The 25,380-nt window shown below is 38.6% G+C and overlaps 1 protein-coding gene across 1 annotated transcript in view; it reads right to left on the bottom strand.

Moving 5' to 3' along the window:
- The window catches only part of LOC310893051 (pinopsin-like), a 93,607-nt gene extending 79,416 nt beyond the window's left edge, over positions 1-14,191 (bottom strand). Inside the window, exons 1-2 of the mRNA XM_083821540.1 lie at positions 13,110-14,191; positions 7,487-8,246 (exon numbers count right to left, since the gene is read on the bottom strand). Of these exons, the coding sequence (XP_083677666.1) occupies positions 7,487-7,823 (337 nt within the window). The 5' untranslated portion in view covers positions 7,824-8,246; positions 13,110-14,191. The remainder of the gene's footprint in view (positions 1-7,486; positions 8,247-13,109) is intronic.
- Between the last annotated feature and the right edge of the window lie 11,189 nt (positions 14,192-25,380).

Below are 25,380 nucleotides of genomic sequence, written 5' to 3'. Positions count from 1 at the left end.
ACAACAAAACACAGCAGCAGAAAATATTAGCTGTGGCAGTCAAGGGAGAGCATGATGACTCAATCTACGTGTGCCTGCTGGTGCATGTAGAAGGGCCACCAGGGATCAGTGAACTGTTCAGAGCACGCTTCAGCTCCTGTTTGAGCCACGTGCTTGTATTTCCTCTGTGCTGAAGGCTGGGAGGGGGAGAGGGAGGGAAAAGAGGGGATTCTGGTGCACCCAAAGCTCCTACTGCAGTCAGGTGTTGAGCTGGTGCAGAGCTGGGGCTGCCCAGTCCAAGGGAGGGAGAAGGAACTATTCCTGGTATTACAGACACTTTCTATGCATGTTATGGTACCTTCTTTAATTGGTTCTCTACAATTTTTTCTGGGTCTGACTCTCGGCTTCAAGTTCTTAAATTGCATTAAAAATAAATAAATAAATAAATAAATAAATAAAACAATACTTCTGCTCTCCAAGTTATCTGTAGGCAGAGCAGACAGCATGTTCCCTGCATGATGAATGTATGGTCAAGTTCTGAAAGGAGATTTGGGCACCTCTTCATAGAAACATAACAAATGTTTTCCAAATATTCACTCTTGGGCAACTAGTGATTTCAACACGAATGGTGTTTAATGCCCAGAGAAACTAGAAATAAACTAAGAAATAAGCCCAACATTCAGGAAAAGGACACTGAACTGAGAAACGAATTATAAGATAAAGTGACAAAATGGCATAAAGCCAAAAGAAGTAATAAGCACTTTGGTGGTGAGGGTCATTTCATGGCTGCAGGGAGGTACAGAGCAAATATCCACCCCTGAGCTTGTGATCCTTGGCTCCTTTCAAAGCTGGTGGAGACAAAGAGTCACTTCTAAGACACAGCTTATATCACCCTGAGGAGAATATCTGAAGTATGTCAGACAATTTGTACGCTGACAATGCAGATTTCTTTTCCTATTGATTATGAAAGAAGACTGAGTAATTGGGAAATACTTGTTTTTCATCAAATTATCCCCATCCATCTCTAAGGTGTTCAGAATTTCATGTTTCCCTGTAAATTTGGCTCTTAGAATTGTATTTATTAATATGTGGTTACCTAATTTATTAATCATTTAAATAAAAAGAATGACAGCCTAACTTCAGTTTCCTTAGAGAAGGGATGTCAAAGAGGAATTCAGATTACATATCTCCTGAATAAGTACTTTTGTGTTTCCATTTACTATACAGCCTAATGGATATCAGGTGCTTGAAATTATGCAGAAAAATTCAGGACCAACCATTAGTTGTAATATTATTCGAAAATCAGTAAAACCCTCTAAGTAATGATATTATTTGTCCTTTTTTAGATAAAGGAACTGTAAGCATCTTTGGTGTTTTCCAGTTTTTTATACAACCTTTTTCTTGGTCCTCTCTTTGAAACAGCAAAAAAATTCTGATATCGAACAACTACCTAGAAAAGTTTGCATAGGTCCTGTTGATTGCAAGCACAACAGAGTCTACTCATTTAAAATACATAACGTCTTTGAGTTCTGATGAGAACTAAGTTTTCTTAAACATTACTGATCAGTGGTGTCTCCTGTCAATTTTATTTATAGGAATACTACTTTAAATCCCATCCTAAACCCACTTGAAAAAGGAGCTATCCACATTCAGGAGCCAAGTAAGGAGCTGCTAAGAGTATTTCACACTGGGACACGAGACCTTACTCTGTCAGGGCTCAGACAACTTCAGTCTTGAGCTCTTGCAGAATCAAGTCAAGGAAGATTATGTTTTCACCCTTGGGAAAAGAAACAAGCAAACAAACAAAAACACCATATTCATTCTCACAGAAAAGCCATTCACTTCGCTTGGGATCTCGATTTCTCAATTGCATCTCATGAGCAGAAAGCTTACAATATGTTACACGTTTATACTCAAAGTACCTCAGTTTAGTGAAGTATGTTTAAGACAGAATATAAAATCAAGGCAACAGATTAAGAAGGAAATTATTTGTTTAAGGTCGCAGGGAAACTGAACTTTAAAACAAAACCATGAACAGCTCTGTTTCTCATTTAATGTATTCTCTGGAAGCTTACAGGGGAATAATTCAATAACAGCTTAAATGTGACTGAATAGATTATCTGCCTACATAGTTGGGTACTATGGGTTTTCTAAAAACATTAAAGCCCTCATTTAGATGGGACTTTGGTTCATCAGTGGTCATAAAGGTATATACACACACTCTACTTCAGTTAGAACAAGTTTAAGAGTGGAGCCCTCTCTTGCATACAGGACAAGGACATGTTGCTGCATGGAAGATGTGACCTCAAATCACACAGCTTTTAATTACCACAAAGGCTGAGGAAGAAAGAAAACAATCAGCGGACATGAACAAAGAGTTCAAGAGTCACAAAAATTTCATTATTAGTGATGCACTTCAAAACTTTACAGCCTCAGAATCCAATGTTGGATTTCCTGGACTGGAGAAGGTATCAACTGTCCTACGTGAATTAATCTACTTAATATTTAATCCTGATATGGCATAACATAGCAATTCTGAAAATGAACTCCAGAAGTTTTTCACACCCAAATACTGCCTGCCTTACATCTTTGGGAAGTCTACATTAGTGCATATATCTTGGGAAAAGATGAAATGTTTCTCAAAGTTTTCATCTGTCCAGAGATCTGAAGCGTATAATAGGGCATTGGAGAGAGTATGTGTGAGGTGGTCAAAGCTGCATAACAAACAATCTTAGGGTGCAATATCACTTTGTGCGTATATGGTCTCTTTGGGAGTGTTTTACTAAATATTGTATTTTTCCTAAATTAAAATCTAGTGCCTAATCATTCCATGATATATTTAACAGTTTTTATTTCAGCCTGCTTGCAAAGTTTACTCAGAGTTCATTTGGGAAAATGTGTCCGTCCTGTCCTTGTGTCCCCTGCAAACATGAATGTTTGCTTAAATGTATAACCATGAGCCTATCAAACTGTGGCTAAGTGGTGGGTAACGGGAGCAAATTTAGCAAATACGTGCACTGCAGTGACCTAGTTGATGGAGCTGCAAACAGGCACAAGCACCAGGGGAAAATCATTTACGACAGGAACAGTCCACATTGTTCCTCCCCTAACTCTATCCTTTATGCTTCTCAAATGAAGTCCCAACAGCTCTTATGCTGCTATAGCAAGTCTCATGATATTTACTGTTCTCCTTAAAATCCACATTACATGCTCATTGATCAGCATCTGCACTGTCCATTACTTTCTAAACCATCTGCTTTCAGAGAATGATTTGAAATCATAAAGTAGAGGTGTGGAAAACAGCAAGCAAATAAACAAAACACCTACACCTCCTCCATATTTTTTCCATTGTGCTCATAGGAACCTCCTGGTACTGGTTCTTGGTTCATGATTTTTAAGTGCCTGGAATAGGCAATGAATTACCCAGTAAAGACCATGCAGCTCGATTCCACAATAAGCAACATCAATGTCCATTGCACTGTCGATTTTGCTGGGAAGAGAATTCGAGCTACTTTCTGGATCACCTCCCAGGGAAATAGTTATGTGATTTTAAAAGAGAAAAGGCACTTCAAACAAAATGAGTGATCTATGGACATGCATCTGCATTTGAAAAAAACCTCATCTTCCTACATTCACTGGCTAAGTTTCCTCCAGGCTATGGACCTGGGGGTTAAGACCTTCACTCCCAATTGAATTTTAGACAGAAAGAAGGTGTTTTTCGTAGCATCACAAAACAAAGTGTGAGGGAGCAAAACAACTACGAAAAATTCAGTCCTTCTCAGAAGCTCTTTAAAAGGTGAATTACTTTTAAAAACATTTTTACATTTTGAAGTTGGCGTAGGTGTGTTTTACATATCATTAAATATTTGCCAAGTCATAAAGCTTAGTTGCCCACTACAGACTTCTTTATGGTTTAGGAAAATATTAAAGGTTGTTGGTTTATCATCATCATCACCATCACTATGTGTTTTAGAAAAAAAAAGGTACATATCTTCATTTGTTACTGGAGAGTACAATTCTGCTGAAGCCAGTGAACTTACTGTAATATAATCTGAAATTCTGGTTCTATAATGAAGTTTATCCTAGTAGGACAGACTTCTATCCCGTGAGGTGAAAAAAAAAAATATATATATATATAATTTAAAGAGTTTACTCTTACAGAGCTTGATGTTGAACTTCAGTTCTTAATTATCTCTCCTACAACACATCTTTCTTATGGATCCTGAGCATTAGGGCAATTTCTCTTAGCTTTGGCAGGCCAAAATCAGACTCAAGGCACAAAGGAGTGTAAGATAACTTTCAGTGAATGGAAAGTATATACGTTTTTAGAAGAATAGCTAAGGGATTGCAAAAAAAAGTGTAAACAACACAAATAAACCCTCTCCTCCCAGCCTATATAGTTTTGCCATTTATTTGCTCATATATGTTCCTTTTATATTGTAGCCTTTTATATCATAGCCATTATTTTGTAGTACTTGTAGTTCTTGCAATTATGTTTATAAATCTAATCCACTTTGCCACTCACAAGGCATCCATAGCAGTCAGGAGGAAGGCTGTGATCTAAGCTGGTCGACAAAAGTGTCAAAAAAACCTCTTGCTGACAAATAACTTTCTAATTTTCGGTAACTACAAGGTATCAGTCAGTGAGGTCTTAAACCACAAGTTTACCATACAGAATATACTTTTCCTCCTCTAGAGTTTCTGAATCACTTTTGTAAATTGTATACAGTTTTTCTAAAGTCCATGGAAGACAAAGAAAAGAATTCTACAATGAATGAGATGTTGTTCCCCCCACCCTACGCCCTTATCAATAATATCTCGAAGTCTGTAAAAAAATTAACCATTCCATTCAACATGTCCCTGTTCAGTCTATGATGCTCAAAGCACACATGGAATGCAAGAAAAATCTTGGGAATTTTGTTTTCAAGTGCTGTGAAGAACTGAAATGCTGTCAACTTAATCTATATCTATGTTTTTCTTTAACGCATTTTGGATTATATCATTTCAAGAAAGCAGATGAACAATGGTATTTATCTGCAGATGGAGACATCTAAATGTTAAGCCACCTGCTACTATTCTATGCTTTTACTCATGTTTACTCATGTTATTTTCCAGTGAACATTTTTAGTTATAATTTTGCAGGCAAACTTCTTCAGTATACCCTTTATACGCAGTAGTAAAAATAAAAGCATAATAACAAATATTGTGAGTGTTGCAAGACTTTGCAAATGGAATTGCAAAAGAATGTTTTTAACACTCTTAAGAAAAGTTTCCATGTGCACAGTTCAACACTTGCCAGCGGTCAAGCTGTCCCAGCCACCCAGGACACCCTGCTGATAGTAGAGCCAGTCAGGGAAGCTGAAGTCAACTTTAGCATTATGGGCTTTGTGTTTTTGTCTGCTTGCTTGTTCTTTGATGATCTAAACAATTTTAAGAGCTGTACTGAAATCTCTTGCATGGACATGTGTCACTGCAGAATGGAAGCCTGCTGTCCTGCCATCCATCTGATTTATACAGTAGACCTGAAGAACCATTCCACAATCAAGTCACCCCATGAGAAGCTGACCCATTTGCTGTTTTAATTCCACAGTAACTGGGGAAGTAGCACACAGGTATTCTGACAGAAGCCAACAAGCTCGAAAGGCACCTTCAACATACTTTTTTTCCTCATCCTTTAAACACATACCTTTTTTTCTCCTCCCTTAAACACATACCATTTTTCTGCTCCCTTAAACACATACCTTTTTTCTCGTCTCTTCAAATATAATCTTTGCATCCCACTCCCTAATAATAAAAAACACAGGTAAATCAAAGGATGGAGAAAATCCAGTCCTACACCTTTTCTCCCTGAGAAGACTAGTGACTGAGTTATTCAGCTCTGTTATGAAGTTAGTTATGAAGACACAGTAGCAGAGGCCTGGTGAATGCATTCAAAACCCCTGTGCATCTTATGTGAATACATTTCTACAAAGTTACTGTGAGAAAGCTGTATGCTAAAGCTTCAAACAACATGGACCAGTAGACTACCCCATCACCATAATGACTCACAAAAATGGAAAAAAAACATGGAAGGAGAAGATATGTTTTTCTGATCTGCACAGATTTAAAAAACAATAATTAAAAATATATAAATAAATAATAAATGAATAATAAAAAATAAACCACAAAAAAAAAAGGTGTTGTTGGTAATGGGGTCTATTTTTATATCACCGAAGCCAATGCTTTTATATAATACAACATTGCTAACTCCTGAGAGGTCACTTTGGGCAAAGCAGCAGCTTCCCAGAGGAAACTGCTAAGCTGAGATAACTGTCATTAGTGCAGCACAAGTTTGAGGAAGGGAAGGGCACCAGAGGAAAGCACACTGTCAGAAACAGCAAGAGTTTGTAAGTCAGACAGAAAAAGTGTGTTTAGACTCACAGCCTGACTCTACATCAAGGGCTGTGGGAGTGCTGCTAAGGCCGGAGCACTCGTATGAGATGCACCTCAACATCAGAGGGAGAGAAGAAAATAGGATGTGTTCAGACCTGTCCTGGTGGCCTGGAGATCACCAAAGCAAGGACACAGAGCAAGAAGAACTGGGTCCTCCAGTCTGGGTGAGCATAGGACCATGTCTAGATGTTGTACCCACAGGACAGTTTATGTCTTGCCTTAGCAGATCTTTTTTTGAATATAAGAATAAATGCACAAAGGGTCACTGCTTGGTAATGTAATTATAAAAGTGATGGATCAACTTGAAGGCATAAAAGCTGCCCTCTGACTGTGCTTTTTTCTTCTGTTTTATCTTTTCTTTATTTTTTAAAGAATTAATATGATTATTTTAATTTAAAAATTTAAATCTAACACTACAAAAGCTTTTTACAGGAAGTTTTATCTGGACAGAAGAAGAATGCAGAGATACTGTTTAACTTTGGCTTTGATGAATGCTTTGAATATATCTGACATCTATTCCTATAAGTTAATTTCTTATTGAATGTGCATCATGTAATTTTAAAATAAAGATTTTGCTTTGGGGAAGAACAGAAAGCATCTAATGATGAAAACTCTCATTATCTGGGACAAAAGGGAATTCATGTTATAGATCAATAGATAATTACAAATGGCAAATGGAGTATTTTCATGAGGCTTTGTTTGTGATAGAAGCAGCACTGAAAGGACTGTGTACTGTTGGCACAGATTTTCCTGAAAAAGAGGGAAGTACCATGTATGTTCATTCACTTAGTCAAACTTCTTCTAGTGTCCCGCCTCTTTCTAGATATCATTTTCAGCTCTTAAAAATGAGTTATTTCAAAAATACGATATGTTAAGGAATATTTATCAGCTCTCTTCTATGTTTCACAAAGCCTGCAGTTAAAAGTTTTAAGCCATGAATTTCACTTGATTTACCGTAACAAGGGAACCAAAGCATCCTTCTATTTACCATACACCGAGTCAACTAACTCATTGAGTGGCTTCACGCACCTGTGTTGAAAAGAATAGGATAAGAGAATTATCATTGAACTCTTACCAAAACAGGAATTGACAAATCCATACCACCTACAACCATGCTCCCCTCCAATCCATTTGCCATGGATGTTAGACGCAAAACTGAGGGTAGTGCCTGAGATGCACACTAACATGTCACTGATACTGATGTTCAGGAGGAGCATGTTGACTGGATTACGGAGTGTTTTAAACTTGCAGAAGAGGATGAGGACAATCAGGTTATTCAAGAAACCAAAAAACAAGATAAATCCAAGAAAAACAGCCACTATTGTGTGCCCATTTCGTGAGAGTCCAGCCCTCGGCTCTACAAGATCTGTAGGAGCATCAAAGCTCAGGTTGTATGTCCAAGTGTGGTTCATTTTGGACTTTGCCACAGGTAGGTGAGAGCAGAGACACCAGGTGCCCTGTGATGAAGGCCTCTGGCAGTTTCACAGAAGTGTCCCTCCATTACAGATCAAATCATTTCTTGCAAGCTTTACTCAGTTGAGATATCTCTTCGATGGTTACTCAGGCATGAAATACTGTATTGCAGCAGGGGAATATTTTCTTACACTTCTTTTCAGTGGTCATTTCTACTTGGGAATTCAGGGCAGAAAAACCAAGCAATCACCTCAAATTCATCTTTTGTTTAAACCCAGGATCATGTTGGATGATTTTTTTTTGGAGGTCAGATTGGAAGCTATCTTAAAAAGGTGCTTCCACATGGTCTCTTCTTTCTGAGCAAACGGGCAGCCCTCCTACCAACGAGTAGCTACTGTTTTTTATTCTGCTCAATCGTCTTTCTGAAAAAGAAAAAAAAAACAAAGGTGAAGACAAAACCACCCTTTCCGTATTAAGACCAAAGTAGGTACATTATTTATTTACAATTTCTCATCTTTGAACTGTGGCAAATATTTCTCAGTCTTTTCTCTGATTTTCAACAGAAAAAAAGAAAAAAAATCAGTTTTTGGAAATTTCCTTTGCTATTATAAACAGTTTTTTCTTAGCTCTCAGTTTAGCATGGAAAAGGCTATTTTCACCTTACTAGTAAAGTTCCTCAGAAGAGAAGAAGTATGTAAGATAGATCTTTCACATCATCTTCCCAGAGGAAAAGCTGTATCATCTTCTACATCAAGGCAATCCACCAAGCTGTAGTCTTGGCTAGAGTTTAATTGCAACCAAAAATTTAGGAGGAGAATTTATTTCTTTACCAAGAAAGAATAATTTCAACCTCAGTCCCTGAAGCTCCCATGTGCTTACAAAGGTTGGCAAAGCTGTGATATCAATTTCACTTCTCCTACATTTACCAGTGGACAGGTGTTCACCTTCATTATTTATAAAGTAGACAAACATCCAGAGCTTCACATATCTCTCCTACCACAGACATGAATTTGTATAGATCCACACAGTGAATACAATGTGTGCGTGTATTTTGTGAAGCAACAGCAGCATGCTTAATGTGGATGTGTAACTGTTTTGCCTGCAACCATGCAGAAGGCTGGCTAATTCTGCACCAGTGTTTCAATAAAAAAATTGCAGATAAATATATGTAAGAATTTCCACTCCTCACCACACACACACAAAAACAAACAAAACAAACAAACAAACAAAACTTAATACCCATAGCTTGCTGAACTTAAAAATATGAAAACATTTCTTTCAGGAGTCATGTCCTCCTAGAACAACTACCCAGAGTTCAAAATGCAGCATCTGTTGCACTACTCCTAACTACTGCTTTTTGCAAATTGATTAGTTAAAAAAAAAAGATGTGTTAACCAATTGGAAAGATGAGAGTTCATCAGAGTATACTGAAGATGTAGAGGGTTTTTTTTTTTTCTTCTATCAAAGCTGTTTGGCATGGTAAATATTTATAACAAGTATTTCTTATTACTATTTCCCTGCTTTCACAAAGTCACTGTGATAAACATGTCCCATTATTGCAGTGATTTTGAACTATAATACATGCAGTCTGCCTTAACTTTGTCTCGTGATAAATAAATGATGAAAAGATTAAATACACTTTGCAGACCTTCCACTGTTTGGTCATTTAGAACCTGAAAACTGATGTTTTCTGCTTACCCCCCTCTACCTCCATTTAGGAGGCACATGGTAAGGGAGAACATTTGAAATCCTCTTTCTACCATTCTGAAAAAAAAAAAAAAAAAAAAAAAAGGAAAATTAAAAAGATATCTGTCACAATTCTGGTTGCAGGCTATAGAAGGAAACTAACTGAGACTAACTGAGAATATATTTTAATTTTACTCACAATTGTGTTTAAAGGAACAGAGTTAAAGTTTAGTGGAACAAAACACAAATGAAAGAACAACTCTTTAAAACAATGATGTTGAGTGCTTCTCAGACTAATGGCACAACTGAAAAGAGAGACAGCTGCATGTGTGTGTGTGCATAGGAACAAAGCTTTGTGGCACTGCATGAAAGGAGAACTTCAGAAGAAAAAATTCACAGGAAAATAAGAATGTATAGAAAAATGAACTGAAAAAGTTATCAGCTGTAGGATTTTTTTTTTCAAAATTCTGCTTATGCTCTGTCTTATACAAAATTAATCTATTATTTTCCCATTACTTCCAAGACAGTTTTGTTGAATCTGTTTGCACATGACTGTTTATTGAGGATGCAACTAGATCAGTCCTATCTGCTCCCCCCAAACCATATTTCAGAATCTGGCTTCAAAATTTGGAGAGACTTAAGTCTGATTTACACACAGATTAATTTGCACAGATGCAACTCCTCCCCCTTCCCCCACCCCAAACTGAATGGGTTACACCTAGATAATCTGTAGCAAAGATTACAGCATACCATCATAAATGCTTCTATGTGGGAATTAAGTTCACCAGAATAATCACAGGCCAAGGGTTTGGACTGTCACAGGATAATATTATCATTAAAGCACCACAGCATTGGAGTTAGACAAAGCCAAAGGTTATAATCTATTTAGAAAATGTAACTTTATATATGCATCTCTATTAACATCAAAATATAAGTAATAAAAATATATTTTTCATACAGTTATTAAATATGCACATATATATGTATTTTCAAAGGAATATTAAAAATTCATAATTACAGAAATCATAAAAGGACATTTGCTCACTGAGTGACATTCAGCTGACTCTAATTCAACAGTCCCATACCACATGTGCAGGCAAAACCCAGGTTCCTGTTCTTTCGTCAGGGAGTGTAGTGATTATCAGGGACTGTAGTAATAGGACAAGGGGTAATGGCTTAAAACTAAAAGAGTGGAAATTTAAATTAGAAGTTAGGAAGAAATTCTTCACTCAGAGGGTGTTAAGGCACTGGCACAGGTTTCCAAGAGAAGCTAGGGAAGCCCCATCACCTGAGATGTTCAAGGTCAGGTTGGATGGGGCTTTGGGCAACTTGGCCTGGTGGGAGGTGTCCCTGCCCATGGCAGGGGGGTTGGAACTGGGTAGAATTTCATATTTCAATAAAGATTCCAAACTCCCATCCATTTACCTTGAACGAATTGGTCTAATTCTTACTTAATGTTAGCATCTAACTGAATAGTACACATTATTCCTGAAAAACACATGAAGATGTGTGCTTGAAGTTTCACTTATTTTCTTTTACCTCCAGACACATACCTTGCTGTGGTAGAGGCTACTTTTTGTTATCCCACTTTACTGGTGACCCACTGTACTCCCCAGTGTCCAAGCTCCACCTCCTGAACACTCCCAGTTTCTCACAATCTGAGAGGCATGCAGAACTGAACCCTATCTAATTCTACCAATTCTACTTCTCAAAAAAGAAAAACAAGCAAACAAAACAAACAAAAAACAATAAAAATAATTAACAAAAAAAAACAGCTTGCAATTTTATTTGAAACACATAAATGAATATCCAGTTTGTCCCCTTGAATTAGTTTAAGTTTATATGGAATGGAAAACATACCCAAAGTGATACAAAACACATGGCCAGGTGAAACAGGCCAAAAGTTCATTTAATATCACCAGTTGTTAAAAGCTTCATCTGGTAACTGATTTTGACATTAGTAATCTAAACATACAGCAAAACAGACATCCAGCACTGCTTGCACTTTTCTCTGAAAGTCTGTTGGGGGGAACGGGTTGGGGGGGGAGAAGAAAGGTTTCAAAAGATGTTATATCAGCTTCTGAAAATACAGGCAGTGATACTGAGAGTGCAAGGCTTCTTTTTGCACTTGCCAACACACATTAGTTTCAGCAGTATCTTACAACAGTGAAGCTGTTTTTTCTTTTCTCATTTTGACCCAAAATAACTAAATTATGAATGTAGAGAACAGATCAGGTTTAAGGGTTCAAGAATTTTTTTTCCAAATGAACTCATTCTTTATTTCTAATTGGCAGATTATCATCTTCCCTTGCAAAGGCAACATGCCAAAAATTATGCTTAGTTCACTTTAAATATTAACAGCTGATAAAATTTCATAAAATAAAATCAAACTTCAAAATCATTTTGTTTAAAAAAACCCTTGCATTACTCTCTTACATTATATGTACATTATTTACTTATATAGGGGAGATTAAAAAAAAAAAAGCTTATATTTACATATTCACACAGCCTTATGCATCCTATTATTGAGTAAATATTAAAATCAATGTTAAAAGAGATTTGCATTCATTTATGAACTTACCTTTCTACTCAAAAGTTATAATTTAAAAATATTCATAATATTTCAAAGACAATCCCAGCTGAAATTTTATGGCATGGGTATAAATTACATGACCTGATGCCTAACTTAGGGATATGCAGTGTTTGGTGTAATTAAGGGGGGAGAGAAAAAGAATGTTATGTTTTCGAGTTTGTAAACACTAAACCTTGTCTTCCAGGTGCAAAAGTTTATTATGTTTAATGAAAAGCATCCACAACCAGACAAAGTACATGAAATAACGTTTTTCAAAGAAAGTTGAAAGAAGAAAAACTATGTGGGACTTCACAACATTGAGGACAAAACTCCCATCTGTTCTGGACTATTTTTTCCATACCCTAAGTCACACTGTAACACATCCAGAGGTAAGTCTTCAGAAACAATAAAGAGAGGAGACTCTATGGTCCAGAAGTTTAGATAACTCCCAGCTCCTCAAACTTGCTGTCTGTGGCAGAACCTCTTGCATACAGACTTACAAACATACTTTTAGGAAAGTACAGTTATGGAAAAGGCAAACAAAAACAAAAACAACAGCATACACGCTATGAGGTCCATCACCTTTGAAGACCACACTGTTCACTCAAGGGAAAATGCTAATGGTGTGTGAAAACAGTGTAAAAAAAAGAAAAAAAAATCACACACACAAAAAAAGAGAACCATGGTTTCTGAAGTACAAGCTAATTTTAGCTAGCACTTTAAAAGTTAAAGCAACCCCTCTGATGTGCAAAGAAGAATTTCTCGTACAGAAATCCCTGCTCTACCAGTAAATGTGCTGCACCGAGGTGATGGGAAGCGTCTGCTCTTCAGAACCTCAGCCTGCAGCAGAGCAGTGAGCACCTTCTCAGCACCCAGGCCTTTAGACATTGCCCCAGCAAAAGCTAAATCCTCTTCAACCAAACCACCCAACTGCCTGGACCTCGGGTTATGATTTCTTCTGCCCTTTGCAAACTTTTTACACTTGTCTCGGGGGGAGATGACATAGAAAAGCGGAGGATAAACTCACCTGCATCTAGCATCCAGAGCAACCGATGGGGGAAAAATAAACATAATTATATAAAAAAATAAAAATAAAAAACCAGCTAAGTCTTCAGCAAAGGCGTCCTGAGCAGCGATGTGCAGGAGGGTGATGCCCGGCAGCAGCACCGCGGCTCACTTTCCGCGGGATGGATGCGGGGGGGCTCGCTCCTCCCTCTCCCTTCTCCTCCTCCCCACCCGGGCAAGCTGCGAAGACATCCAGCTTCAGGGTGTCGGGGGAGAATAAATGCATCGAGAATAATAGGAGTAATAATAATAAAAATTAAAAAAAAAAAAAAAAGCCGAGGCACCGCGCGCTCCGCTCCCGCCTGCTGGCTGGACCAGGCACGGGGTGGTGCTGCAGCCCGGGCCGCCCCCACCCGGGCCAGGGGGGGCCGGAGAGGGCAGCGGGGGAGCACTCAGCACCCTGCATTTTGGGAGCCCCCCCCCGGCTGCCCCTGCCTGTTGCAGGGCTGCCCCCAGCCGCACGCCCCCCGGGCTCTGCCGGGGCGTCTCTGCTCGCCGGGTGCTCTGCAGAAGAAGGTTGGGCTATGTGCTCTTTGCACTCTTACTGCTATGAAAATCTTTATTTTTTTTTATTTTTTTTTTTTAAAGTAACCAGGTATAGCTACCTGTTCAGTAGCTGATCAGTGATGCGATTTTTTGAAATGTTGTCAAAGATGTAACAGATGTGTCTTGGGTGTAATTTGTCAGTCGACTGCCTTGACTATGTTTTCCACATGTATCTTTTGTCTTCTTGGCATTTTCAGCTCAAACAGGCACTAGTGCGTGCTGAAATCTGTGCTTTCAGAAATACATCTATCACAGAAATAGCATATGGCTTGAAAACTATATAATATTGTGTGTTTCTGTTACTACTACTATCTACTACTACTCCTACTGCTTTGCTCTTTCTATAGAAAGAGAAAAAAAAAAAAGCCTGTGGGGAATGAATCATTGGGTAAAAATACTAAAGAAAAATATTCTGGAGAGTGCCTTGCTCTGCTGAACATCTCAGCTCTGGTTCTTGCTGAACTACTAAAAAGAGTCTTTTAAATCTACAGACCTCAGTTAAAGCCTGTAAAGTGATCATGATAGTCATACTATTCCACCTCAGCTAGATTTAACCTGTTATCTAATCACATTTGTCAGCTTTTTCACCTTCTCTGGATTAACGACAGACAAACTGATGCATCTATCATTAAAGAGCCCAGAAAAAATGCTGCTCTGGAATGTCCTCACAGAAGCTCTTCCCCTGTGGAAGACTGCTTGGAGAAGCCCTAGGTATCATTTGTTGTACAAATAACAATATTTTATTCTGAAATTCAGCATAAGTAAAACTATTTCATGAAATAAACCAAGAGTTTTTCGATTAAATAAATCAGGAATACACCTATTAGTTTCAAAAAAATACACAAAGTCATAACTCTTCTGTTTAGACCATCAATGTAAATTAAGAGCTGCTTCTTCTGGAGGGTGGGGTGGGGAGAAAAAAGAGAAAAAAAAAAAAGGAAGAAAAAAGAGAGGGGAAAAAAAGAACACATCAACAACAATCGAAATAACCTGTTAAGGTCACATTCAGAGAGAGAACAGGAGAGTACCTAACTAAATGAGAGTGCCAAACTAAAAATAAAGAATAAAAAGGGTCATTTTTTCAATGTCACTTGTAAAAGGTGTACCTTTGAAATTCTCCATTATGGCATCTAGTTGCAAAAACAGACATGGTTTCCAAATTCACATACTTTCTGTGATTTTTTCATCAGCATGAGACTCTGCTTCTATAGGTGTTGATTTGTACTTCATTACCTGATGTAACTTTAGATGAAACTGCTTACTAAAGATAGCTGGGTTAAAAGAGAGTTTGGAGTTCAGTTTCCTGTTGCCAGCTTTGAAGTTTTCAAAAAATGTGTTGTACCAGAAGAAAAAAGAAAATTGTCAGCACAAGAAAATCATTGGGCAGTTTACGTACCTGATTAATTTTTGAGAATCTCCTTTTGTTTCAGTGAATTTGATTCAGGGCAGCTTGGCAGCATTACTAACTGACAGTCTGTGCCACTGAAGAGCAGGCGGGCTGCCATGCTCTGGATGGCATCCATCTGAGGTTGTAATTCTGAGGTTCTGGTGGTGCTCCAGAAATTAAACTGGGATGTTTAATATGAACCCCTTGTTTCATTTAACAAAAAATAAAAGTTGCTAGGGAATGCCAGAAGAAGGGACAGTAAATGAATCAAGTGGATGTTATTCTGGGAACACCTGCTGTCATGTCCCCTCAAACATGATGGTTAAACAGGTACACCTGTACTGTCCTTCACCACCTCAGTCTTCTTGCTTCAGCAGCTGGAGATGCACAGCAAGGTGGAGAATTGGCTGCACACCAACATGTAAGCTGGGTAGCCAGACTGGGGATGAAGATTCTTGTACAAAGTTAGGAGTTTGTCTATAGAATACTAATATCCTGCTTTCAGCAGCTGTCCTTAAATTTTCAGGAAAATAAAAGATGTTTAAGTTACATTTTTATATTCCTATGGGAACTGTTTTTACTGCCCTCGATTACAATCATTGTGACTTTACCAATTCTCTTTGACAAAAACCCGGTTAGTCCAGATTGTTTTGCTCTGTGTTTTGTTCTTCAGTTTACCCTTCTTCAAAATCAGCTTAGCATTAGGGATAACATCTCTTCTGCTGGTCTCTACAGAAAAAAATTCTTGACTTTTTCTCTGGTTTCACTAAAAAAATACTTCAAATTTTCTTCAGTCATCATAATTTCATTGGGTTAAATCATAATGATAGGGTGGTGATATTGGTGTATACTGAGTTTATATACTCTGCATATTCTGAGACAGCGACACTAAAAAATGGTGGCACATTACCATGAAAGCATGGTTTCATCAAGTTTGTTTTTTTTTTTTTCTGATATCAGTAGGGTGATTTTGTTCTGAAAGACAGTGATAAAATAAGGAGAAAACATAAGGACAATAAAGGGAAACTCTTCCCTTCTGCCTGTCCACAGCTGCAAACATTTATAGTTCTTAAAATCCTTACTGTAAAGGTATTCACTAGTGAATACTGGAAGTGAAACCAAGGGATCCTCTGATTATCACAATATCTCATATTCAGTAGCTTGAAATCCCCAACTAGTTGATTATTTATAAAAAATGGCAGCAAGTGACAAATGCATTGGCCTCAATTCCATATTTAGATGTTTTGGATGGCACAGATTTCATAGTTTGTGAGTTTGGAGAGAGGACAGTTGATGTGAGTCCAAGATTGAAATTGCTCATAATCTCCTTATTCTGCACAAAGCATACGATGATGATGAGACTCTGAAAACAGCTACTAAAATTTAGGGTTAGATACAAAAATATAGTCATTCCAGTTTTGGAACAAGAGATAAGAATACATTATATCGTAATAAAATCAGTGGCAGAAGATTTCGAAAGGCCTTCTGGTAAGTGTGGAGAATGATTGTCTTGAAAACCAACACAGAATCTGGAAGTCAAACCCAGTTCTCTTTAGCTAGAAAAAAAAAATAGGTTCAGCTACCTACACAAAGGTATTTAAATTGTTTTGAGACATCCTTGAGTATCCTGTCCAACACTTTTCTGCCAGTCTAGAGAAGTGTGTGTCTCCAGGAGGTGCTCTTGCAGAAAATGCTTCAAATACCCCATTGAATCTCATACGACACTGGATACCTATGGGCAGTCAAGCTCTTTGAGACTCCATCAAAACTGATAATACAGAAAAATTGAAGGATTTCTTGCAAAGAGTACTGTAATTTTGTCAGCTACTGGGTGACTGTTACAGTTGTGCAAGGACAACAATGTTCCACAAAGTGGATTAATAACAGATTTTATCTGTATTTGAGGCAAGAGCTTGTGTGCATAAGCCTTGTATAGTTTTTCCAAGAATATTATCTAGCCTGATGAAAATACTACCTCTCTCTAGAAACCTTGTCTTACATGTCCTTTGACTATCACAACAGCAGCATGACCATTTAGTGGGCCAGTTGTTTTAGCTGGCTGGGGGGGATGGTTTTGCTTAGGCATCTGTGTGTCTCTGACATGTCTACGTGAGGTTCTTTCTCACTTTTTTACTTCATTTAAATTTCTAAATCGCAATCAGCTGATATTTAATTCAGCTGCAGATTCTGAAGACACATCTCATTTGTGAGACAGAGATGCTTTTCCCAGGGTGTGGATCCAGACTGCAGATCCCAGATGCTCCCTGACTCCACAGTGCTTAGTGTTCACAAGCTAGTCATGGTAATATCCCCTCCACTTTCCCTAGACGGTTTCCTTGACACCCCAGTTAGAGTGGCAAGGATTGTCCAACTTCAGGGGCACCACACAGCACATCGGAGATGCAGATTTATCAGGATGAGAATTTTTCTCTATCCAGTAACTTTCTTTCTGAAGGTTACGGTAAATTTAAACCACTTGTTCTCTAGCTTGGTACTTTAATAAATACTAGCTTCAGGTTATCTTGAAATTATTGAAGAGGATTGTAAGCCTTTTCTATTCAATAGTTACAACTTCTGCCTTTTCTATTCAATAGTTGCAACTTACGTCCAGCATCTTCTGCCATCAGCAGGTAAGGGAAGAGCAACAGGAATGCTTTCAGAAATGCAGACACAAAGTTAGCAGCACCTTCAGAAGACATGAGACTTCAGGGAACACAAACATCTGTGTCTCATTTCACTGTTGTACTGGGGGATGTACAAGGAACATCCTCCCTTGTCCCAGTAAAAAGGAAACCAAGGCAGAAGAAGGAACTGTTTGTTTAAAAAAGGCAGAGTGGAATCTATGGAGGAAGCTCACATTGTTATTTGGGCTTTATCCAACTTCCCTTGCTCTTATGCAAGATGGGAGTTAGCTCATTTTCTTGTTCCTCCTGGGTGAAGTGTGTTTCTGTCATTCACTGTTGTTCAGAATGATTGGAGCTGACCAGAGCCAAACCAGGGTTTGGAAAAGCTGCACGGCCAGTCCTGGGCATATGGCACTAGTTTCATCCTCCGAACTGTGGCAACCGTCTCTCTCTTTTCCTTTGGTAGCCAAGGACTTACCAATAGATTCTAGGAAGACAGATGGAGTAAAATGGTCAAAGGATTACGGAAGGTAAGTCAAATACCCTTATATATACGCATTTTGTTGGCAGAGCCTTTCTCAAATGAAAATCCCTTGGAGACGTTCTGCATCCTGTTGCATTGCCAGTTCACTCCTTAGAAGAATGGATTACAGGTATTTCTTTCTCCTTCCACACTCTATCAGACCCACCGCTTTTTAAACAAAGGCTGTGTTATTTGAGCCCTCAGCTCTTGTTGCCTGTCTGGAGGTAGTTGTGTGCCTGTGTGTGCGTACAAGCAACAGAGAAAGGAAATATTTGTGATGCTCAATGTTCCATATTTAGCTTCTTCAAGCCTCTCTCTTCACTGTGTACCCAGTAATTAATACTGTCCCTAAACAGCTTCCCTAACAGACTCTATTGCTCCTTCAGCAATCCATACTACCAACCAAAATTTCTCATTTACCATACATACTTACCAGAGTTTGATATCAGTCTCTCTTGCACCTCCATGGGTTTTCACAGAATCATAGTACAGCTAGGGTTGGAAAAGACCATAAAGATTATCTAGTTCCAACCCCCCTGACATGGGCAGGGATGCCACCCACTAGATCAGGTTGCCCAGGGCATCATCCAAAATTTATTTAGTTAGGTACAGTACAGAAAAAGTATATAACACAACTCTCCCAGCTGATAGGTGATACATATTTATTAACAAAAATATGAAATGCACTCTGTCCCTTAGCATGTTCTCTTTTCCATCACATACTGCCAGGAAGGAGAGAAGCAAAGTGTGTATATGTGGTAAAACTTCCTATCTTATTATAAGGTACAGTCATACATATAGGATTACATGTCATATAGAAATCTGCACAGAACAGGGAATAAAGACTCCCTCATAGAATTGTAGAAGCATAGAAATTCTTGGGTTGGAAATGATTTTTAAGATCATTTAATTCCAACTCCCCCACAATAGGCAGGAATGCCACCCATTAGATCAGTTTCCCAAAGTCCCATCCAACTTGGCCTTGAACATCTCCAGGGACGGGATATCCACAGCTTCTCTGGGCAATCTGTGCCAGTGCTGCACCACCCTCTGAGTGAATAATTTCTTCCTAATATCTAATCTAAATATCCCTCTTTTAGTTTAAAACCATTCCCCTTGTCCTGTTTTTGTGTGCCTGAGCAAAAAGTTGCTCTTCATCTTTTTTATGAGCCCCCTTTAAGAATTGAAAGGCTGAAACGACGTCTCCCCAGAGCCTTCTCTTCTCCAGGCTGAACAACTCCAGCCCTCTCAGCCTTTCTTCATAGCACAGGTTCTCCATCCCCTTCATCATATTCATGGCCCTCTTCTGGACCCTCTCTAACAGATCCACATCTTTCTTGTGCTCAGGACCCCAGACCTGGACGCAGCACTCCAAGTGGGGCCTCATAAGGGCAGAGTAGAAGGCAACAATCACCTCCCTCACCCTGCTGGCCACCCTTCTGTTGATGCAGCCCAGGAGGCAATTGGCCTTCTGGGCTGCAAGCACACACACTGCTGGCTTGTGTCGAGCATTTCATCCACCAGAACCCCCAAGTCCTTCTCTGCAGGGCCGCTGTCAATGAGTTCTTCTTTCAGTCTGTCCTTGTGTTGGGGATTGCTCTGACCCAGGTGCAGCACCTTCAACTTAGATTTGTTCGACCTCATTAGGTTCCCATGGGCCCAGTTTTCTAGTTTGCCCGGGTCCCTTTGGATGGCATCCCTTCCTTCTGTTGTATTGACATCACCACTCAGCTTGGTGTCATCTACAAACCTGCTGAGGGTGCACTCAATCTGTTTGTCTATTCATTGGTAAAGATATTAAACTGTACTAATCCCAGGACGGACCCCTGAGATACACCACTCATCACCAGCCTCCACCTGGATATGGTGCCATTGTCCATAAGTCTCTCTGTTCTGCCTTCAAGCTAATTCTTTATCCACTGAATGGTCCACCCTTCAAAATGCATATCTCTCCATTTTGAAGATCAGGATGTCACATTGGACTGTTTCCAAGGCCCTACAGAAGTACAGGTAGATGATATTGTTTGGCCTTCCTTTGTCAACTGATGCAGTCACTCAATCATAGAAAGCCACCAGACTGGTCAAGCATGCTTTGCCCTTAGTGAAACCATGCTGGCTTTCTTGGATCACCTCCTTGTCCTGCATGTGCCTTGACATTGCTTCAGAAAAGGTCTGTTGCAAGATTTTTCCAGGCATTCACCTTATCAAAATTGTGGTATGCAAAAGGGTAAGGCACAGACCCAGAGCTCTTAATCCTTGCATAATTTTCTGACCTGATGGTTTTTTAAGGAAATTTTTCTCTTGGGCAATGAGAAGGGAACAAACTAGTGAGTTTCCTGATTCTTATTCTGAGTCCTACTCTTGAGATGATGAAGGCTAAGAGCTGTTTTTTCTCTTACTTTGCCAAATCTTGCCACCCATCAGTGGCTGTGACAACTGGATGCCACTTAGAGCTTCTTTGTAATTTGGATTTGGTAGATGGATAAAGTAGTTTGCTTTTTTTTTTTTTTTCCTTTTTTTTTTTTTAACTGAATATTGATTGAAAGTACTGGGTAATTTATCAATCCAGGCTACCAATGCACAGAAATGTCAGATCTGCCACAGGAGAAAGTTAGGGAACTATTTGATATATCTAATTGTGTTCTTGCCAAAGTGCTGCACTTAACTTTTCTTAACAACCATTTAACTCTTCTTTTGAATCAAAGATGAATTTTGAAAGCTGTTACATTTCATACCAGCTGTGAGACTTATGCTTTCCTTCAACCAACAACCTGTTTTCAGCAGTAGGAAGGAGGCATCTGCAGAAGCCCTCAAGATCAGAATTAGATGTACTGAACAAGTATGGACTAAGGTGAAGAAAAGAATCATGGATGAAATCATATGTCCTATAAATTGACATCAGTCAAAATTTGTTTAGTAGTGTGGAGGTTATCTGGTAGCTAGAAGGTTATGTCTATAACTACAGTGGGAAGTTTGGTTGTAAGCTGTGGACACCTGTTTCTGTTCCTGTCATGCTAGCTGTCCTGTGTAATAGCTTTTTGTAGGTGATACTGTCTTGGTCACCAGCCATCTGGACCTGAAAGCATGTATAAACCCTGAAATACTTGCTATCACAGTTTCTTTGCCAAGGCTACCTGTGCTAATGCTCTTAAATTCAGCTCCATTATTTCTCAACAGCTGTCAGGTACATCTTACAGGAGCATGCTTTAAGTGTGAGAGCCCACAGATCTTCTGCTTTCTCCTATACCTTGGTTTTAGAGGAAAACTGAGCTTTTAAATCAGTTGCTTGTCCCAAATTGCCACATCTAAGTCCCTGAACTGGACAACCAGGCAAATGGTGATCAGCTGATAGACAGGCTGATGTATGTCAACACCATCACTGAGTGGTACTTATATAATAGGTGGGAACAAGGGCACAAAGGTTTAGGGATCTATCCCTAAGAATTTACTAGCTGTTATCATTGCTTGAGTTTTCAGTGATATAAAGGGTTGTTTTCATGATCAGGAATGAAATTGGAGTGGAGATACAACTTTTTTCTTACATGCTATATTTTTCATTTTTAATTTTATTTATTTATATTATTTTTAATTTTAATTTTTAAAAAGTACTTCCAACTCCACTGTTGTCATTATTCTGATTAGTTCCAACCCATGTACTTAGCACTCCAGCCAATCATTATTGAAAAAGGAGACCCTTTTTCTTCTTTGCTCACAAATCCTTCCAGCAGAACGCTTCTTTATTAGAAAATATGTTGTGTCCTAGTTGGAAACATTCCGTGTTTGTCAAAAATATAGCTGTAAGATGGATAATGTTTCTCTCATATGTCTCTCTACTGCTTTAACTCCACTGTTTTCCCTTGTGTCTCTACCTAATTTTCGCTTGTTTTGTGCTTCTGTGTAACACTTCTTCAGGTAAAATTTCACATTTTCAAAGTCTATCATGATGGAGTGGGAATAAAATGTGGATTTGATTTTCAGGCTAAGCTTTCAATTAAGTTTAATTAAAAGTAAATCTACTGAAAATTTTCTTTGAACATGGAGGAGGAAGATTGTTTCATTCTCAGAATGTTTCTATCAGAAAAATATATCATATGATGTCCCACAAAAATACCAGTTCCATGATATTTTTCACCATTCAGGAAAAGCAACATTTCCTGTACTTCTAAATTACTAGTCTTTGAACCTCCAGTAGACAATATCTGTGTAGATGGTCTGTGCAGACATGATGATCAGTGGAACTGATAATGTCTCAATTTTAATTTAATTAAAATTCAAAGCTGAGCATGCTTTTTTTTTTTTTTTTCTATCAGAAATTTAGAGAACTCTCATTCCTTAGACTCCAAAATTAGGAATCTATAGGCTCCCACAATTTTATTTTATACCTACAAATACTAACCATAACATTCTCCATGAACAATGTATGCATCCATCAAATGAGCCTTTGACACAAAATGCCCATCGATATTTGCCTGTACACTTCACATCTGCCATTCAGACTTACCTAAGCTATGACTTGAGCTTACATTGCAGAAAACAAAATTGTGAATAATGAAGTTTTGAGTATTATAGGGATTACAGAGTGTTACCAATTCAGAAGCATGTTATAACTAGGAATCATTTGTAAAATACATATTTGCTTTCTATTTCCTATTTTAGACCTAACCATAGAACAAGATTTTACAGCAGATGTACTACATGCTGCCAACAAGAGCAGCCATGTCATAAAAGAGCTGGGATTCTTACAAAATTAAGTAGATTTTTTAGCAAGATGACAGCTGTTTTTTCTTGGCATTGGTGATTACAAATCCCCAAGAGAACACTATGAAGACATTATGACAACCCTGGCCAAAAATGTAATTGAATAAGGGGATCAGCATTCAAATGCTGCAAAAACTGATTTGCCCAATGCTTGTCAGGCTCTATAGTTAGCATTACCACCCATGGAAAACAAGAACAGGCATCTCAGTCAAATGACTGCTGTGTGCATGTCCTAACTTTAACAGCAGCCAGCAAGTAAAATTGGTTGGCTGATGCATGAATACCTAGGTGGTAAATGCTGGCTGAAGACTGGGGTGATGACTGGTGTGAGCAGGCTCTAATTCTGTAGTGCAAGTGCACTGAGGTATTTAGTTTTATTATGCAGAAGTTTGCTTTAGGGAGATATGTTTGAAAATTACAAATGCACAGGATTTCTACACTTCCCTCCCCATTGAATCAGCGGGAGGCTAGGGCACACTTTCATTGAACTGGTATGTGCCAGAAAATGGGGCAGCAAGATCTCTCCAATGTTTCAAGATGTATCCTCAGGAACAAGTTCCTCTCCTAGTCCATAGTTATGATCCTAGCTTCCAGCTTTAAATGGGTACTCAGGCACTTGTGCTTTCTGAAAGTCAGCTTTGCTAATATTGTTATTTTGTGTCTCACTTGTGATGGAAACGTGGAAGCACACGTGGAAGCACACACAAGTAGCTAATTCCCCCTGAAATAGGTCTTTCCTTGGATAAAACTACTCCCATGGGCTGAGCAAGCACAGTCTGACTCTGACTTACGGATTCAGGGGTGGGAAAGTAAAGCTTTAGTCTTTACAATTAAGATTAGTAGTTTGATAAAAAGATAAGACAAACATAGACCTGTGGAATAGTACCTGTGTCACCAGTTCATTTATTTGATATCAGTATATTTTCTAGGTGGCTGTTGTTTTGAGTTTGTCTCAAAAATACCAATCCATCATATAATATCTTTGAAAGCTCACAGGAGGGCAATCAGCATCAATTTTCAAATGCCCAGTACACACAACCCAAGCTAACTAATATCATTAGCAAGCGGAATTCTACAGTAGCCTCAAATACAGTTTTTTTTGGTATGAAGGAATAATCCTCAAATTAATAAGCAATATCCTGGCAGAGCATAAGCTTTATTTTGTTTGTTTGTTTGTTTGTTTGACAGAGTAAGTCCCTGGACAGTATTACAATGTAAAAGAAAAGCTGAGAAATATTTATGTGCTGGGCTGGGCAGGCATTAACTACCACTGAGCATACAATCAGCAATGACATTTTAGCAAGAGAACAGGCACTTTTTTCTTTTTTTTTTTTTTTTCTATTCATTAGTCTGTAAAAGGATGGCAAATATTTAAAGGGCGGTGCTTGATCTCCAGGTGGATTTAAGGATTGCTGTGTTTCAAACACAACAATATTTTTGCTCTAACATGCTGCAAATCTCTGCTAGTGAGAGATGTCATTTGGGTACATTCAAAAAGGGAAAGGGCCCAGGGCCGTGCTTAATATAAAAGGCAAAAATGTTGAATTCTAAAATGAATAGAGAGGAAAAACACCTAAGTATTTCTGCTTGGGTATATATATGACAGGGTTTTCTGTCATTAGATGGAATCTCCTTTTAAAGGCATTATCACATCACTTAAATTAAAGTAGCAGAAGGTAATTTTGTGAAACAAGAAAGGTGTTAAACCACAAATCATGTACTCTACAAGCACAGGTGCACATGAGTGACTACACCCATGGAAGCAGCCCCTAGGAATTGCCTGAGCAGACAGCTGTCTTTAGAGGTCACCTTGCTTGGTATTCCTGATGTCTTCAGGAGGGGAAAATAATTTCTGTTCAGGGAAATCTATTTCTAGGGGAAGGCCCGTGCCTGTGCTAGTCTTGCTTTACCTGTAAAGGAAACCAGTAATGACCTGGAAAAAATATTTTCTAACACTGGTTGAGAATTTCAAGTTATGCCTTCCTCGGAGTGGTCCCTATCACAATGATCTATGTTTCTTCCACCACTTGTTTATTGTGCGCCTATCTTTTTTTTCTTTTTAATAACAAACATGAGAAAGCAAGATCTGTATGGCTTATTTTTAGAACTGAGCAAACTCCTTTGATGTCTAGAATCCTTTACTCAACCCTGCAGGTGTACTGAAATCACTGCCTGTTATCTCACTATGCTTGCTTCACAGGGTCACTGTGCTTCCTCATCTGTCTGTCTGTCTCTCCCCTTTTATCTCTTGATGTTGTTATTATTTGTTTGTGGGGTTTGTTTTTTTGTTTTGTTGTTTCCTTTGGGGAGAGGGTTAGGGCTAGGGTCTCTTTTTGGGCAGCATTTGTGCAGTACGTATGGAGTGACAGTCCATTACTGAGGACAAGAATAACAG

This window comes from Anser anser (genome assembly GCF_964211835.1).
Source record: "Anser anser genome assembly, chromosome: 1".
Lineage (NCBI taxonomy): Eukaryota > Metazoa > Chordata > Aves > Anseriformes > Anatidae > Anser > Anser anser.
Note: the sequence above shows the minus strand (reverse complement) of the source record. Positions and strands in the feature narration are given on the sequence as shown.